Source organism: Fringilla coelebs (genome assembly GCF_963513975.1).
Source record: "Fringilla coelebs genome assembly, chromosome: 38".
In the NCBI taxonomy this organism is placed as follows: Eukaryota; Metazoa; Chordata; class Aves; order Passeriformes; family Fringillidae; genus Fringilla; species Fringilla coelebs.
Genome location: NC_140064.1, coordinates 756,261 through 774,035, shown reverse-complemented (window position 1 = coordinate 774,035; position 17,775 = coordinate 756,261). Strand labels below are relative to the sequence as shown.

The following is a 17,775-nucleotide window of genomic DNA, read 5'->3' as shown; positions in this document are numbered from 1 at the left end:
ATGGGTGGGGGGACCCCGAAATTGGGGTTTGGGGGGGGTGTCCATGTGCTGTGAGGGGGCACCCCGAAATTGGGGGGGGGTCTCCATGTGATGGGAGGGGGGACCCCGAAATGGGGGGGGGGTGTTTGTGATAGGAGGGGGGCACCCTGAAATTGGGAGGGGACTCCATCTGCAGACCCCAAAATTTGGGAGGGGGGCTCCATCTGATGTGAGGGGGGCACCCTGAAATTGGGGGGGCCGGGGGCTCCATGTGCTGTGAGGGGGGCACCCTGAAATTGGGGGTGGGCTGCATCTGCTGTGAGGGGGACCTCGAAATTGGGGGGGGGTCTCCATGTGATGGGAGGGGGGCACCCTGAAATTGGGAGGGGACTCCATCTGCTGACCCCAAAATTTGGGAGGGGGGGCTCCATGTGCTGTGAGGGGGGCACCCTGAAATTGGGGGGGGGGGGCTCCATCTGATGTGAGGGGGGTGACAGCCCAAAACTGGGGGGGGGGGCTCCATCTGCTGACCCCAAAATTTGGTGGGGGGGGGGAGCCTCCATGTGCTGTGAGGGGGGCACCCTGAAATTGAGGGGGACTCCATCTGCTGTGATGGGGGGCACCCCGAAATTTGGGAGGGGACTCCATCTGCTGACCCCAAAATTTGGGAGGGGGGGCTCCATCTGATGTGAGGGGGACACCCTGAAATTGGGGGAGGTCTCCATGTGCTGTGAGGGGTGACAGCCCAAAATTTGGGGGGGGCTCCATCTGCTGACCCCAAAATTTGGGGGGGGGGGCTCCATCTGCTGACCCCAAAATTTGGGGGGGCTCCACCTGCTGTGAGGGTGGGCACCCCAACATTTGGGAGCGGGGTCTCCACCTGTTGTCTGCTGTGAGCAAGATTGGGGGGGGGGATCACAGAGACCCCAACATTTTGGGGGGGGGTAACTCCTCCTGTCGTCTGCTGTGAGTGGGATTGCACCCCAAAATTTTGGGACAGGGACACGTGAAATGTGGGGGGCTCCATCCCGATGGGGCTTGAAAGTTGGGGACCCCTCCCCCCACCTTGAGGATACCTGGGGCCCAAATTTGGGGTGTCCCCCCCCTTTTTTGGGGTGTGTGACAAAAAGGGGAACCCCCCCCCAAAAATCAACGCCCCCCCCCTCCAAAAAAAGGAGAGACCCCAAAACTCGAGGGACCCCCCCAAGACCTCAGGGCCCCCCCCCCCCCCCCCCCCAGCTCGGTGCCACCTTGGGGGGGTCCCCAAATTTACCTCATGTCCCCCCCTCCCCCCCCGTGGCTCGGGGACCCCCCAAAAAAGGGGGTCCCCTCCCCCCCTTCGTGTACAATAAATCGTGGTTGTTGCTGCTCCGGGGGGGGTCTGGATTTGGGGACCCCCCGATGTCACCCCCAATGTCCCTCTGTGTCCCCACAATGTCACCTCAGTGCCACCCCCACCGGGAACTGCCCCCCCGCCCATGTCCCCAATGTCCCCAGTGTCCCCAAATGTCCCCAATCGCCCAAATGTCCCCATTGTCCTCAGTGTCCCCAATGTCCCCCCAATGTCCCCAATGCCCCCAATGTCCCCGATACCCCCAATGTCCAGAATCCCTTGATGTCCCCCCAATGTCCCCAGTGTCCCAAATGTCCCCAAATATCCCCAATCCCCACAATGTCCCCTATCCCTCCAATGTCCCCAAATATCCCAAATGTCCCCAATCCCCCCATCCCCAATGTCCCCAAGTGTCCCCAATGTCCCCAATCTCCCAATGTCCCCATTGTCCCCAATCCCCCCAACATCCCCAATGTCCCCAATCCCCCCCAATGTCCCCGCTGTCCCCATTGTCCCCAATCCCCCCCAACATCCCCAATGTCCCCGCTGTCCCCATTGTCCCCAATCCCCGCAATGTCCTCATTGTCCCCACTGTCCCCGATGTCCCCACTGTCCCAAATCTCCCCGTTGTCCCCAATCCCCCCCAACATCCCCAATGTCCCCGCTGTCCCCACTGTCCCCAACCCCCCCAATGTCCCCGCTGTCCCCGCGCTGTCCCCAAGGCCAGCTCAGCTCTACGGTGTTTATTGGCGTCTCTAACACTCACTGATGCAGATAAATAGTGGACATTTGTCACCGCTGCCACCCCCCGCCGCGGGGACACCCCGGGGACAACCCCCGCCACCCCCCGGGGACCCCCCAACCCCGCCCCCATCCCGCGGGGACACCCCCGAAGGGCCACCCCGGAGGGGACGGACGCCGTGGGGACACGAGGGGGGGGTGGGGACATCCCGGGGGGGACAGGGCCATCCCCTTGGGGACATCCCGGAGGGACAGGGCCATCCCCTTGGGGACATCCCGGTGGGGACAGGGCCATCCCCTTGGGGACATCCCGGGGGGGACAGGGCCATCCCCTTGGGGACATCCCGGGGGACAGGGCCATCCCCGTGGGGACATCCCGGGGGGGACATCCCGGGGAGGACACCCTCAGGGCCATCCCCTTGGGGACATCCCGGGGGGAAACAGGGCCATCTCCTTGGGGACATCCCGGGGGGGACATCCGTGGGGTCACCTCGGTGGGGATATCCCCTTGGGGACACCCTCAGGGCCATCCCCTTGGGGACATCCCGGGGGGGACAGGGCCATCCCCTTGGGGACATCCCGGGGGGAACATCCGTGGGGTCACCTCGGTGGGGACATCCCGGGGGGGACAGACACCCTCAGGGCCACCCCTCGGGGGCATCCCCCACTGAGGTCACCCCATTAAGGCCACCCCCTTGGGGACATCCCGGGGGTGACATCCCCTTGGGGACACCCTCAGGGCCACCCCCTTGGGGACACCCCCTTGGGGACACCCTCAGGGCCACCCCTCGGGGACATCCCCCACCGAGGTCACCCCCTTGGGGACACCCTCGGTGTCACCCGGGTGTCACCACCCCGTTTCTGGTGCCACCTCCCCCAGGCCGCGATGTCCCCCCCTCGGTCCCCTCGGTGTCCCCTCCCCCCCCGCGCCGTTGTCACCTGTCCCCGTTCCCGCTCCTTTTTTCCTTTTTTGCCCTTTTCTGTTCGGTTTTGCCCCTAAAGTGCGCTCGGGGAGGGGGGAGGGGACACCGGGGGAGGGGGGAGGGGACATTGGGGACATTGGGGGGTGGGGGAGGGGTCAGTCAGTAGCAAACGCGGCCACGAAAGTGCAAAAGGGGGGAGGGGCCGCGGGGAGGGGGGAGGGGCGGGGAAAGGGGCGGGGCTTGCACGTGGAAGGGCCTGGCACGAGGACGATCCTTGCACGAGGATCCTTGCACGAGGATCGTTCCTTACACGGGGATCCTTGCTCGAGGATCATTCCTTGCACACGCACGTTGCACGAGGACCATCCTTGCACGAGGACGATCCTTGCACAAAGATCATTCCTTACACAAGGATCATTCCTTGCGCAAGGATCGTTCCTTGCACATGGATCCTTGCACGTGGATCCTTGCACAAGGATCATTCCTTGCACACGCACGTTGCACGAGGACGATCCTTGCACGAGGGTCCTTGCACGAGGGTCCTTGCACAAGGAACATTCCTTGCACGAGGGTCCTTGCACACGCACTTTGCACAAGGGTTCCTGCACAAGGGATGTCCCTTGCACGAGGACGATCCTTGCACATGGATCCTTGCACGAGGATCGTTCCTTGCACACGCGCTTTGCACAAGGGTTCCTGCACAAGGGATGTCCCTTGCACGAGGACGATCCTTGCACATGGATCCTTGCACGAGGACAATTCGCACGTGGATCCTTGCACGAGGATCATCCTTGCACGAGGGTCCTTGCACACGAAGGGTCCTTGCACGCGGGCTTTGCACGAGCCCTTGCACGAGGATCCTCGGCCAAGGAGGGCCCTTGCACACGAGCTTTGCACGAGGATCCCCCTCGCACGAGGACAATTTGCACGTGGATCCTTGCACGAGGACCATCCTTGCACGAGGTTCCTTGCACACGCGCTTTGCACGAGGATCACCCTCGCACGAGGAACCGTCCCTCGGACTCGGACGACTTTTTTGCACGAGGATTTGCACGAGGATCCGGCCTTGCATGAGGCCAAGCCCCTGGCACGCCCGCCTTGCACAAGCACAGCCCATCCTCGTGCAAGGCGTGCGGGGGGGCAGAGCGTGAGCGTGAGCTGAGTGTGAGCGTGGGTGTGCAACGGAGCAGGGGGCGTGGGTGTGCAAGGGGGGGGTCAGGGGTGTGCAAAGGGGGGTCAGGGGTGTGCAAGGGGGGGTTTTGCACGAGGATCGCCCCCAAAGCTGGGCCTTGCACGAGGGCAAGGGAGGGGCCTTGCACGAGGGGGGGCCTTGCACACTCACCATTTCACGGGGACCCATTTGCACACTCACAACGGAATGAGGAGCCCTTTGCACACTCAGAGTCGCATGGGGATCCGTTTGCACACTCAGGATTGCACAAACACCCCCTTGCACACTCACCATTGCACAGGGACCCATTTGCACACTCACAACGGAATGAGGAGCCCTTTGCACACTCGGAGTCGCATGGGGATCCGTTTGCACACTCAGGATTGCACAAACACCCCCTTGCACACTCACCATTGCACAGGGACCCGTTTGCACACTCACAACAGAATGAGGAGCCCTTTGCACACTCGGAGTCACACGGGGACCCATTTGCACACTCAGGATTGCACTAGGGTGGGCCTTGCACACTCACCGTTGCACGGGGACCCATTTGCACACTCAGGATTGCACAAACACCCCGTTGCACACTCACCTTTGCACGGGGACCCGTTTGCACACTCACAACTGCTCAAGGAGAATCCTTTGCACACTCAGAGTCGCACAGGGACCTCCATTTGCACACTCACATTGCACAAACACCCCCTTGCACACTCGCATTGCACAAACACCCCCTTGCACGCCCACCACCGCAGCAGGCCCCTCCCCCCTTGCACGCTCACACTGACACTCGGCCCCTCCCCCCTTGCACGCCCGCCTTGCACGCTCGCCCCTCCCCCCGGTGCTGGAATGTCGCTGCGATGCCGATAAGGTGCCAAAGGGGGGGGGGGAGGGGCGAGATTTGGGATTTTGGGGGGCCCCGGGATAGTGGGGGGGCCCCGACTCTGGGGGGAGGGGAGGGGGAGGGGCCCCTCTAGTGGGGGAGGGGCCCTGTGGGGGTGCAAAACGCTGCGGGGGGGGGAGGGGTGGGCCCCGATATTGGGGTGGGGGGGCCCTGGAGTGGGGGAGGGGGTGTTTTGGGGGGGTTGTCCTGTATTGGGGGGGGTCTTTGCTGTTTTGGGGGTACCTGTGCTCGGAGAGGGGGGGTGGAGACCCCTCCCTCCCAGTTTGGGGTGACTGGAAGCCCCTCCCACCTCCCAGTATCCCCAGTGCCCCCCCCCAGTCTCATACTGGTCCCTGTGCCCCCCCTAAATTCTATGGGGGTCCCCATTTCCTATAGACCCCCCCCTCGTGATTTTGGGGACCCCCAACATCTTTGGGCTCCCCCCTAAACGTCCATGGGGTCCATAAACCTCTGCTGGACCACCCCAAAATTTATGGGGACCCCCAAATTCCTCATGGGGACCCCCGACCTCTTATGGGACCCCCAAACTTTATGGGGCCCCCCCCCCCAATATTTATGGGGTCCCTCATTTTCTATGGGGCCCATGGGAGACCCCTCCCCCATTATGGGTCCCCCCCTTTTCCATGGGGTCCCCAACCTCTGTGGGACCCCCACCCCCTCCAGGCCCCCCCAGTAAGGGGGTGGGGGAGTCCCCCCTCACTTTTAGGACCCCTCCCCCCAAAACTTCCTGCAGAGCCCCTCCCCCACCCCTCAGGTGCCCCCCCCCGCTTTCCGGGGCCGTTCCCCTCCCCCACCGGGGAACCCAAAACTGGGGGGGTGGGGGGCCGTACTTGGGGGGGGGAGGGGCGCGCCCCCCGCCCCTCCCCCACCCGCCAGGAAGCCCCGCTCGGGCTCGGGGAGGACGAGGGCGAGGGGGAGGGGAAAGGGGAAGGGGTAGGCGGCCACCAGGCGGGGCCCGAAGTGCAACGGGAACGCACCGGGGGGGGGAGGGGCCGGGGGGGGAGGGGCGCGGGGACCCCCCCGGGGTGTCCCCACCCCGCCCCCACCCCCGGCGCCGTCCCCGAGCTCGGGGTCCCCCCCTCCCGCCGCCCGGCAGAGCAGCGCCAGCGGCTGCTCCTGCACCGGGAACCCCCCCCCGGGGGTGTCACCCGTGACGTCACCCGTGATGTCACCCCCGCCGGTGTCACCCGTGGGCGGCGGCGCCGCGCCGGTGACACCGGGGGACACCGGGACCCCGCCTTTATCTGCAGCGGGCGGGGTGTAGGCGATGACCGTGGGAGGCGCCGGCGACCGCGGTGACCCCGGCGGTGACCCCGGCGGTGACCCCGGCGGTGACCCCGGCGGTGACCTCGGTGACCCTGGCAGTGACCCTGGCAGTGACCCCTCCGGTGACCCCGGCGGTGACCCCGGTGACCCCCGCGGTGACCCCGGCGAGCGCCGCCGGTGTCGCTGGGCGTGGCGGCTGAGCGCGGCCGCCGTCTTGCACACCTTGGCGCAGGTGGGGCAGGTGAAGCGCAGCGACGGCCGCCGCCCCACGCGGCCCGACGACGACGACGTCCCCACCGACGACGATGAAGATGACATCCCCGCCGGTGTCACCGGTGCCACCGCGGCGCCGCCGCCCTCGTGTCCCCGCTGGTGCTTCCGCAGCTTCCGCAGCGCCGGGAAGCTCTTCCCGCACACCCGGCACGGGTGGTGCCGCTCCCGGCGCCGCGCGGCGTCGCCGTGCTTGGCATTGCCACCGCCACCGCCACCGTCCTTGTCATTGTCATTGTCACCGCCGCCGTCGTCCCCCGGCGCCCGCCGCAGCGAGCGCAGCTTGCGCCGCCACCGCGCCTTCTTGGTGACGCCGGTGACGGCCCCGGTGGTGGCACTGCCGCCCGCCTTCCTCTTGGGCTTGTAGGAGTAGTAGGGCCGCCAGAGCCGGTCCTCGGCGTCGCTGTCGTTGTCCCCGCGGCGCTCCCCGGCGCCGTCGCCGCGCAGGTCGGTGCCGGAGATGCGGCGCTTGACGATGGCCTCCTCGCCGATGCGCACGGTGATCTGGCACAGCCCCTCGCCCGCCGAGCCCGCGTACGCCGGCTTGGCCACGTAGGTCATGGTGCGGCCGCCCCCGGGCGGGTTCTGGGGCGCGGCGGCCGCGGCCGCGCCCTCCTCGGTGGCGGCGGCGGCGCCGGCGGCGCGCTGCGCCTCGATGTACTCGCGCAGCACCTGCTTCTTGATGGGCACCGCCGGCGTCACCGGCGCGGCCGCCGGCGCCTCCGCCGCTCCCGGCGCCTCCTCGCCCGCCCGGCCGTTGTAGGCGATGACCGAGGCGGCGCCGCTGCCGCCACCGCCGCGCACGATGACCGACGGCGCCGCGCGGCCGAAGGCGATGACCGAGGCGGGCTCCGGCCGCGGCGCCGCCGGCGGGTACGCGGTGACCCCGGCGTCCCCGGGCGCGGCCGCCGGCGCCGGCGCGGCCCCGTCGGGCACGGCGCCCTGGCTGTAGGTCTTGTAGGGCCGCTTGTTGGCCCGCATGGGGAGCAGCCGGTAGAGCTTGAGCGCGTTGAGCTTGGGCCGGTAGCCGCCGTTGGGCGTCTTCTCGGAGGCGATGAGCCCCGGGCTGATGCCGTGGAAGGCTTTTTGGTGCGTCTTGAGGTTGTAGTAGGTGACGAAGGTGTCCCAGCAGAAGATGCACTGGTAGCGGCGCTCGCCCGTGTGCCACACCTCGTGCTTGGTGCGGTACTCGGCCAGCGCGAACACCTTGTCGCAGTAGCGGCACGGGTACTTGCGGCGCCACGAGTGGACGTTGGCGTGGCGCTTCAGGCTGGACAGGGTCATGTAGGAGCGCTGGCACACCCCGCACAGGTACAGCACCTGCCCGTCCACCACCTTGACCAGCGGCTCCTGCTCCGCGCCCGGCTCCAGCGCGCGGTGCCGCAGCAGCAGCGCCTTCTTGGCCGCCCTCGGCGCCGCCGCCGCGCTGCTCGCCGTGACGGCGGCTGGGACGGCGCCGCTGCCGACGGTGACATCGGCGCCGGCGGTGCCGGTGCCGTCGCCGTCGCCGTCCCTGTCGTCGTCCCCGTCGCGACAGCCGACCTCGTGCGTCTGCAGGCGCTTGACGTGGATGAAGCTCTTGCCGCAGTGCCGGCAGCACAGCCCGCGGCGCCCGCGGTGCAGCTTGGCGTGGAAGCCCAGCGCCGCCGCCGAGCCGAAGCCGCGCCCGCACAGCCCGCACCGCAGCGACGACGGCGACGACGACGGCGACACCGCCGCCGGCGCCGCCTCCTCGCCCGCCTCGCCGGGCCGCGCCGCGCAGGTGAGCTCGGCCGCGGGCGGAGGGGGGCTCCAGGTGCCGTTCATGTCCCGCGGAGCCGGGGGAGCCGGAGGAGGAGGCGGAGGAGGAGGAGGAGGAGGAGGAGGAGGAGGGGGCCCGGCCTCCAGGCCCTGCAGCGAGGGGATGCCGAGGCGCCGGCCCACGGCCCCCAGCGCCCGCGCGGCCGCCGGCGAGGGCACGGCCAGGCGCGAGTTGTAGATGAAGTTGAGGACGTCGGAGAAGACGCCGGCCTGGACGCCCGGCAGCTCCAGCACCTGGGCGGGCGAGGGGCAGGTGGGCTCCTGGGCCAGCGCCCGCTTGAAGAAGGGGCTGGAGGCGGCCAGGACGTTCTTATGGGCGCGGAACTTGGTGTCCTCGGCGATGATGGTGACGTCGCAGAACTGCCCCCGCAGGCGCTGCTCGTTCAGCTCCAGCAGCAGCGCCCGGCAGTGCCCGGCGTCCGACACCTCCACGACCGGAGCCATCCCCGCGCCGGCCACCTGCGGGGCACGGGGGGCACCGGGTCACCGGGGCGGCTGGGGACACGGTTTGGGGTCACCTGGGCAGGTGGGGACACGATTTGGGGTCACCTGGGTAGGTGGGGACACGGTTTGGGGTCACCTGGGCGGCTGGGGACACGGTTTGGGGTCACCTGGGTGGGTGGGGACATGGTTTGGGGTCACCTGGGTCTTTATTTGGGGTCACCTGGGCGGCTGGGGACACGGTTTGGGGTCATCTGGGTAGGTGGGGCCAAAAGTTGGGGTCACCTGGGTAGGTGGGGACACGGTTTGGGGTCACCTGGGTGGGTGGGGACACGGTTTGGGGTCACCTGGGTGGGTGGAGACACGGTTTGGGGTCACCTGGGTGGGTGGGGACATGGTTTGGGGTCACCTGGGTGGGTGGGGACACGGTTTAGGGTCACCGGGGCGGCTGGGGACACGGTTTGGGGTCACCTGGGTAGGTGGGGCCAAAAGTTGGGGTCACCTGGGTAGGTGGGGACACGGTTTGGGATCACCTCGGTGGGTGGGGACACGGTTTGGGGTCACCTGCAGGGGTGGGGCCATGATTTGGGGACACCTGTGTGGGTGGAGCTATGATTTGGGGACACCTGTGTGGGTGGGGCCAAAATTTGGGATCAGCTGGGTGGGTGGGGACATGATTTCGGATCACCTGGGTGGGTGGGGACACGGTTTGGGGTCACCTGGGTCTTTATTTGGGGTCACCCAGACAACTGGATCCCGCATTTGGGGTCACCTGAGTGGGTGGGGCCAAAATTTGAGGTCACCTGGGTGGGTGGGGAAACGGTTTGGGGTCACCTGGGTGGGTGGGGAAACGGTTTGGGGTCACCTGCAGGGGTGGGGCCATGATTTGGAAACACCTGGGTGGGTGGAGCCATGATTTGGGGACACCTGTGTGGGTGGAGCTATGATTTGGGGACACCTGTGTGGGTGGGGCCAAAATTTGGGATCAGCTGGGTGGGTGGGGACATGGTTTGGGATCACCTGGGTGGGTGGGGACACGGTTTGGGGTCACCTGGGTGGGTGGGGACACGGTTTGGGGTCACCTGGATATTTATTTGGGGTCACCCAGACAACTGGATCCCGCATTTGGGGTCACCTGAGTGGGTGGAGCCATGATTTGGGGTTACCTGGCTGGGTGGGGACACAGTTTTGGGTCATCTGGGCAGGTGGGGCCAAAATTTGGGGTCACTTAAGTCCTTTCCATGGGGCTGGCTGAACACCTGGGTGCCCTTTATAGGGTCACCTGCATGGGTGGGGACATTATTTGGGGTCACCAGGGTCCTTATTTGGGGTCACCCGGACACCTGGATGTCCTTTTTGGGGTCACCTGCTTGGCTGAATCCTTTATTTGGTGTCACCTGTGTGACACCACACAGGTGACACCACAATCTGGGCCACAATTTGGGGTCACCTGGGTAAGCAGGGCCATGATTTGGGGTCACCCAGACACCTGGTTCACTGTTTGGGGTCACTCTGGGGTTTTGGGGTCACTCTGGGGTTTGGTGTCCCCTTGTCCCCGGGGTCGCTGTGGGGTTCTGGGGTCACTCTGGGGTTGTGGGGTCACTGTGGGGTTCTGGTGTCCCTCTGTCACCTGTCTCGGGGGTCACTGTGGGGTTTTGGGGTCACTCCGGTGTCCCCTATCCCGGGAGTCACTGTGGGGTTCTGGTGTCCCTCTGTCCCCTGTCCCAGGGGTCGCTCTGGGGTTTGGTGTCCCCAGTCCCGGGGGTCACTGCGGAGTTTTGGGGTCATTGTGGGGTTCCGGGGACACTCTGTCACCTGTCCTGGGGGTCATTGTGGGGTTTTGGGTCCCCTGTCCCCTGTCCCGGGGTCGCCGTCCCCGGCCCCGCGCCGCCATTTTGTGTCGGGGCCTGCCCGGCCTGAGGCGGCTCAAAATGGCGGATGGGACCGAACCATCGCGGAGGAACGGCGGGGGGAGCGGGGGCAGAACCACCGGGGAGGAACCGCGGGGGGAGCGGGGGCAGAACCACCGGGAAAGGCGGGGGGAGCAGGGGCAGAACCACCGGGGAGGAACCGCGGGGGGAGTCGGGGCAGAACCACCGGGAACGGCGGGGGGAGTCGGGGCAGAACCACCGGGAACGGCGGGGGGAGCGGGGGCAGAACCACCAGGGAGGAACCGCGGGGGGAGCCGGGACAGAACCACCGGGGAGGAACCCAGTGCTCCCCAGTATGCCCCAGTGCCTCACAGTATGCCCCAGTGCCTTCCCAGTGCCCTCCCAGTGCCCCTCAGTGCCCTCCCAGTCCCCTCCCAGTATCCCCCAGTGCCCTCCCAGTACCTCCCAGTGCCCTCCCAGTGCCTTCCAGTAACCCCCAGTGCCCTCCCAGTGCTCCTAGTGCCCTCCCAGTATCCCCAGTGCCCCCCAGTATGCCCCAGTACCCCCCCCAGTATCCCCCCAGTACTCCCAGTGCCCCCCCAGTGCCCCCCAGTATCCCCAGTGCCCCCCAGTATGCCCCAGTACCCCCCCAGTACCTCCCAGTCCCCTCCCAGTGCCCCAGTGCCCACCTGTGCGCGGGGCCCTCATGGACTGGGTGTTGCAGCTCCGGGGGTCCTCGGGGGGGGGTCACAGCCGGCCAGGCCTCCTGGGGGGGAGGGGGACACACCGAGAGAGGGGTCACAACAGCCGGATTTGGGGTGAAACACCCGGATTTGGGGAAACACCTGGATTTGGGGGAGCACCTGGATTTGGGATGAAACACCCGGATTTGGGGGCACCCGGGGTCACTGGAGGGGTCACAACACCCGGATTTTGAGGAAAAAACCCAGATTTTGGGGGGAACAACCGGATTTGGGGGTACCCAGGGTCATTGGAGGGGTCACAACACCCGAATTTGGGGGAACACCGGGTTTTGGGGGTAAAACCCACAGATTTGGGGTGAAACACCCGGATTTGGGGGTACCTTGGGGGGGAACACCCGGATCTGGGGGTACTCGGGGTCGCTGGAGGGGTGACAACACCCGGATGCGGGTGACAAAGTGACAGCGGGGGATTCTCCGGGGTGACGTCACCGTCACAGCAAAGGGAGGGGCATGACGTCATCTGGAGGGTCTGGATGGTGACGTCATCACGTGAGAGTGACGTCATGGGTTGGCTGTCGCTGGGAGGGGATGCGTATGACGTCACTGTGTGGGGGGAGGGTTGAGGGTGCCATGACGTCACCAGGAGGGGACGCCGGTGACAACGCAGGGAAGGGGGCGGGACAGCATGACGTCATCGCTGTGACGTTGTCGGGGGTGTGTCACACCCACAGCGGGGACAGGGGGGAGGGGACAGCGAGGGCAGGGGTGACACCTGGGGGGGGAGGACGGGGAGAGGTGACACAGGTGGGAGGGGGAGGGGCACCCGCGGGGGGGGGCGGGGACAACCGGAACCTCCCGGGGGAATTTGCGGGGGGAAGGGGGGAAAAGGCGGACGGACCCCCCACCCCCCGTGCACCCCCTCCCCCTCCCGGGACCCCCACCCCTCCCCCCATCCCCCCCTGCCCCTCCCCCGCCCCCCAGGTACCCCCGGAGCCGCCTGACAGCGGCGTCCCGTCCGCGACGTCACCGGGGGGGGAGGGGGGCAGTGTCACCCAACTGTTGCCATGGGAACAGCCCCCCCTCCCCCCCAGACCCCTCCCCCTTCCCCCCTCCGGACACACCTTGCACCTGCGGCCAATCAGGGGGCAGGGAGCGCCGGGCCACGCCTACCCACCCCCCTCGACCACGCCCATTCCGTGCTAAAGGAAGCGCGCGCGCCGCCGACGTCATGGGCTTACCTGGATGCTCATTGGCTGGGCTGGGAGTGACGTCACGGGGCCCCGTCCTGCCGCGGGCGGTGTTGAAGGAGCAGGCGGAGGCTGAGGGGGCGGGGACAGGAAAAGGGGGTGTGGTTAAATGGGTGTGGCTAGAGAGGGGCGGGGTTAAAGGGGGAATGAGGGGCGGACGCGGAAGTGTCAGCGCGTGACGGGGCGGGAGGGGGGACAGGGGGACAGCCTAAGGGGGAGGGGGGGACAGGACACGCACAGGTGTGACACGAACACCTGAACACGCACAGGTATGAGACACAGAGAAACACAGGTGTGACACGCACAGGTGTGACAAACACATAAAAACACAGGTGTGACATGCCCAGGTGTGACAGAAACACAGGTGTGACACGCACAGGTGTGACAGACACACAGAAGCACAGCTGTCACACACACACCCCTGCACACACACACAGGTGTGACATGCACAGGTGTGACTGACACACAGAAACTCAGGTGTGACACACACATTCACACACACCTGGACACACACAGGTGTGACACACAGCACCTGCACAGACACACACAGGTGTGACAGACACACAGAAACACAGGTGTGACACATACTGAGGTGTGACACGCACACACCTGCACACGCACAGAGGTGTAACACACCCAGGTGTGGCACACACAGAGGTGTGACACACGCACAAACACAGGTGTGACACGCACACACCTGCACACACACACAGGTGTAACACGCACAGGTGTGACACACACAGAGGTGTGACATGCACACACCTGCACACACACACAGGTGACACACCCACACAACAGCCTCAGCACCTGTTGCACACGCACAACACACGCAACACGTGTTGGACACAACAGCTGTGCATGGACAAACAACCGCACATGGACACACAATCACAGACAGACACACAACCACACACGGACACACAACCGCACACGGACAAACAACCACAGACAGACACACAACCACACGTGGACAAACAACTGCACATGGACACACAATCACAGACAGACACACAACTGCACACGGACAAACAACCGCACACGGACAAACAACCGCACACACAAAAACAACTGCACACGGACACACAACCGCACACGGACAGACAACCTCACATGGACAAACAACCACAGACAGACACACAACCTCACACAGACACAACACCTGAAGCCCCACAACCCCCACACAACCGCACCCGGATGTGCGGGTACACACAGACACAACGCACAACCGAACGTGGGTGTACAACCGCACGGGGACATGTGACACAGCCAGACATGGGTGTACAACCAAACACGGGTGTGACACACAACCAGACATGGGTGTGACGCACAACTGAACATGGGTGTACAACCTCACGGGGACATGTGACACAGACAGACGTGCACAACCGGGTGCACAACCGAACATGGGTGTGACACAGCCAGACGTGGGTGTGACAGACAACCAAACACGGGTGTGACACACAAACGAACACAGATGTACAACCACACAGGGACACGTGACACAGCCAGACGTGCACAACCGGGTGTACAACCAGACATGGGTGTGACGCACAAACGAACACGGATGTACAACCGCACAGGGACATGTGACACAGCCAGACGTGGGTGTACAACCAAACACGGGTGTGACACACAACCAGACATGGGTGTGACACACAAACGAACACAGGTGTGACACACAACCAGACATGGGTGTGACACACAAACGAACACAGGTGTGACACACAACCAGACATGGGTGTGACACACAAACGAACACGGATGTACAACCGCACAGGGACACGTGACACAGCCAGACGTGGGTGCACAACCAAACATGGGTGTGATGCACAACCAAACACTGGTGTGACACACAACCAGACATGGGTGTGACACACAAACGAACATGGATGTACAACCCCAGAGGACACATGACACAGCCAGACGTGGGTGTACAACCAAACACGGGTGTGACACACAACCAAACACGGGTGTGACGCACAACCAAACATGGGTGTGACACACAACCAGACATGGGTGTGACGCACAACATAGCCGGGGTGTACAGCCGCACTCCAAGCATTCCCACACAACCCCACACGGGTGTTTCACCCGCAGACGGACGGCTGTAGATGGAAGAACAACCCCCACACAGCCCTCAAACTAACGCACAACCGCACACGGGCACTGACACAACCGCACGCGGGTGTGACGCGCTCACAGCCACACGCAGAGGCACAACCGCACAGGAACAGCCCCACACACCCCTCGCACGGACGGACAACGGCACAGGGACACCGACAGGCAACAGGCAGAGACACAACCACACAGAGGGCAACAGCCGCACAGGGACGGCTGACACGCCCCCACGGGGAGGTGCACGAGCACAGCCACACAGACAACACACACACGGCCCTCAGACAGGCGCACAATCACACAACAGCGTGACGCAACTGCACAAAGAACACTCACACGGCCCTCAGACGGGTGCACAACCGCACAGGGACGTGACACAACCGCACAGAGATGTGACACAACCACACAGGGATGTGACACACAACCGGACGTGAACACACAACAGCCACGAGCACAGGCAGGTGCACAACCGCACACGAACAACCCCCACACAACCCTCACAGGGGTGCACAACCGGACACGGACAAACAACCGGACACGGGGCTTGACACAAACAACCGGACGCTGGCAAACAACCCCCACACAACCAGAGACGGATGAACAACTGCACGCAAACACCCGCACAGCCCCACACAGACGTGACACAGACACACAACCAGAGACGGACAAACAACCGGGCATGCACAGCCCCACACGGACACGACACGCTCGGACGGATGGACAAACAAGTTGACATGCACAGCCCCACACGGACATCATATGCTTGGATGGACAGACAAACAACTGCACAAACAACCGGACACAGGGCTTGACGTGAACAACCGGACACGGCCAAACACCCGGACACGCACAGCCCCGCATGGACACGACACACTCGGACAGACGGATGGACAAACACCCACGCAAACACCCGGACACGGACAAACACCCGGACACACACAGCCCCACATGGACACGACACGCTCAGACACACGGACAAACAACCAGACAAACAACCGGACACTTACAGCCCCACACGGACATGACACGCTCGGACGGATGGACAAACACCCGCACAAACAACCAGACACGCACAAACACACGCACAGCCCCACACAGACACGACACACTTGGACAGACAGACGGACAAACACCGACACAAACACCTGGACACGCACAGCCCCACACGGACACGACACGCTCGGACAGACGGACAAACACCCAGACACGCACAAACAACCCCCGCACGCGCCCCCCACACCCCCCTCAGGCCCCCCCACCCCGGCACAAACACGCAGCCACCCCCCCCCCCCCAACCCCCGCGTCACTCCCGGTGTCACCCCCGGTGTCACCCCTGGTGTCACCCCCAGTGTCACCCCCCCTCTCCCAGCAGCGTTTGGGGGTGCCGGGTGTCATTTGGGGGGGTCAGAGCGAGGTCCCGGGCGGGGGAGGGGCGGTTTGGGGCGCGGGGGGCACTTTGGGGGTCCCTGGGGACACTTTGGGGGTCCCTGGGGACACTTTGGGGTCCTGCCAGGGTGGTTGGGGAGGGCCCGGGGGGCTCAGGGGGGGCGGGGAGGGGGCGGGGGGGATTGAAGGGGGTGGGCGTGACCCGGGGCAGTGCGGGGGAAGGGGGGGGGTGGGGTGGGGGTCGCGGTGTCCCCCCCCCTCCCCCTCCCCTCCCCCATCCCGTGGGGGTCGCGCTGCGGTGACAGCGGCGGGAGAGGGGCGGGGGGACCCCGCGGGGGAGGGGGAGGGGAGGGGGGAGGGGTGAGGGGGGGGGGTCCCGGCGGGCCTCGGGGGTCCCGGGGAGGAGGGGAGGGGTCGTTACCGGGGCCTGTCCCGGGGCCGGTGATGTCGCGACGGCGGCGGCGGCGGCGGCACAAGATGGAGGCGGCGCGTTGGGCCCCGGGTGGGAGGGAGGGAGGGACCCCCCCGCCCCACGGCGCGGGGACACGGGGGGGACACCGGGGGGGACACCGTGGGGGACACCGGGGGATACCGGGGGATATGGGGGGGACACGGGGGGAGATACCGGGGGTTATGGGGGGGACACGGAGGGGAGGAAGGGGGGATACGGGGGGGGGACACCGGGGGGAAAACGGGGGGGACACCGGGGGATATGGGGGGGACACACCGGGGGGGACAAGGGGGGACACCGGGGGATATGGGGGGGACACGGGGGGGAGGAAGGGGGGATACGGGGGAGGACACGAGGGGACACAGGGGGACGCTGGGAGGGGGACAAGGGGGAGACACGGGGGGACAAGGGGAGGACACGGAGGGGACATTTGGGGGACACAGCTGTGGGGACAGGAGGAGAGAACTGGGGGGGAACAGAGGGACAGGAGGGTGGGGGGGTCACAGTTGGGGGGTAAAAGTGGGGACTCAACTTGGGGGGACGTTTGGGGACACACAAGTGGCAGGGACACAACCCCGGGGTGGGGGGGAGGCACAGGCAGGCAGGGGGACATGGAGGGGACAGGGGACACCGGCAGGGTGTGACAAAAGTGGGGACAGAGTTGGGGGGCGGCAGGGGACATGGGGGACACAGGGGACAGGGCTGAGGGGACACAAACGGGGGACAAAGTGACACAAAGCTGGGGGCACAGTGAGACATGGGGGACACTGAGACACGTTTGGGGGCACAGGCGACACAGGAAGGGACACAAGGAGAGACAAGTGACAGTTGGGGACACAACGGGACACGGGTGACACAGGAGGGGACACAGGAAGGGACACAACGGGACACAGGTAACACAGGAGGGGACACAGGTGACAGTTGGGGACACAACGGGACACGGGTGACACAGCTGGGGACACAAGGAGACAGAAGTGGGGACAGATTTGGGGTTACAGTGACACAAAAAAGGACAAAATTAGAGAGAGACGGGGACAAAAGCAGGGACACAACTGAGGACACAACCATGGAGACACAGCCCAAAAACGGTGACAAAATGGGGACAAAACGGTGACAAAACCAGGGGACAAGGACACCAGGGCCACAACAGGCAGGGCCGGGTGTAGCAGGGACCCT

At 65.3% G+C, this 17,775-nt stretch overlaps 1 protein-coding gene across 1 annotated transcript; it reads right to left on the bottom strand.

Moving 5' to 3' along the window:
- Nucleotides 1-5,717: 5,717 nt before the first annotated feature.
- On the bottom strand, nucleotides 5,718-16,651 carry ZBTB4 (zinc finger and BTB domain containing 4). The gene is made up of 4 exons (XM_084224492.1): nucleotides 16,570-16,651; nucleotides 12,639-12,719; nucleotides 11,386-11,462; nucleotides 5,718-8,843 (listed from the first exon to the last, which is right to left on the bottom strand). Exon 4 carries the CDS (start codon nucleotides 8,826-8,828, stop codon nucleotides 5,799-5,801), a length of 3,030 nt encoding a protein of 1,009 aa, XP_084080618.1. The 5' UTR covers nucleotides 8,829-8,843; nucleotides 11,386-11,462; nucleotides 12,639-12,719; nucleotides 16,570-16,651; the 3' UTR covers nucleotides 5,718-5,798.
- Nucleotides 16,652-17,775: the final 1,124 nt, after the last annotated feature.

Coding starts and splice junctions, on each gene's coding strand:
- ZBTB4 (XM_084224492.1), bottom strand. CDS start 8,828: ATGGCTCCGGTCGTGGAGGTGTCGGACGCCGGGCACTGCCGGGCGCTG.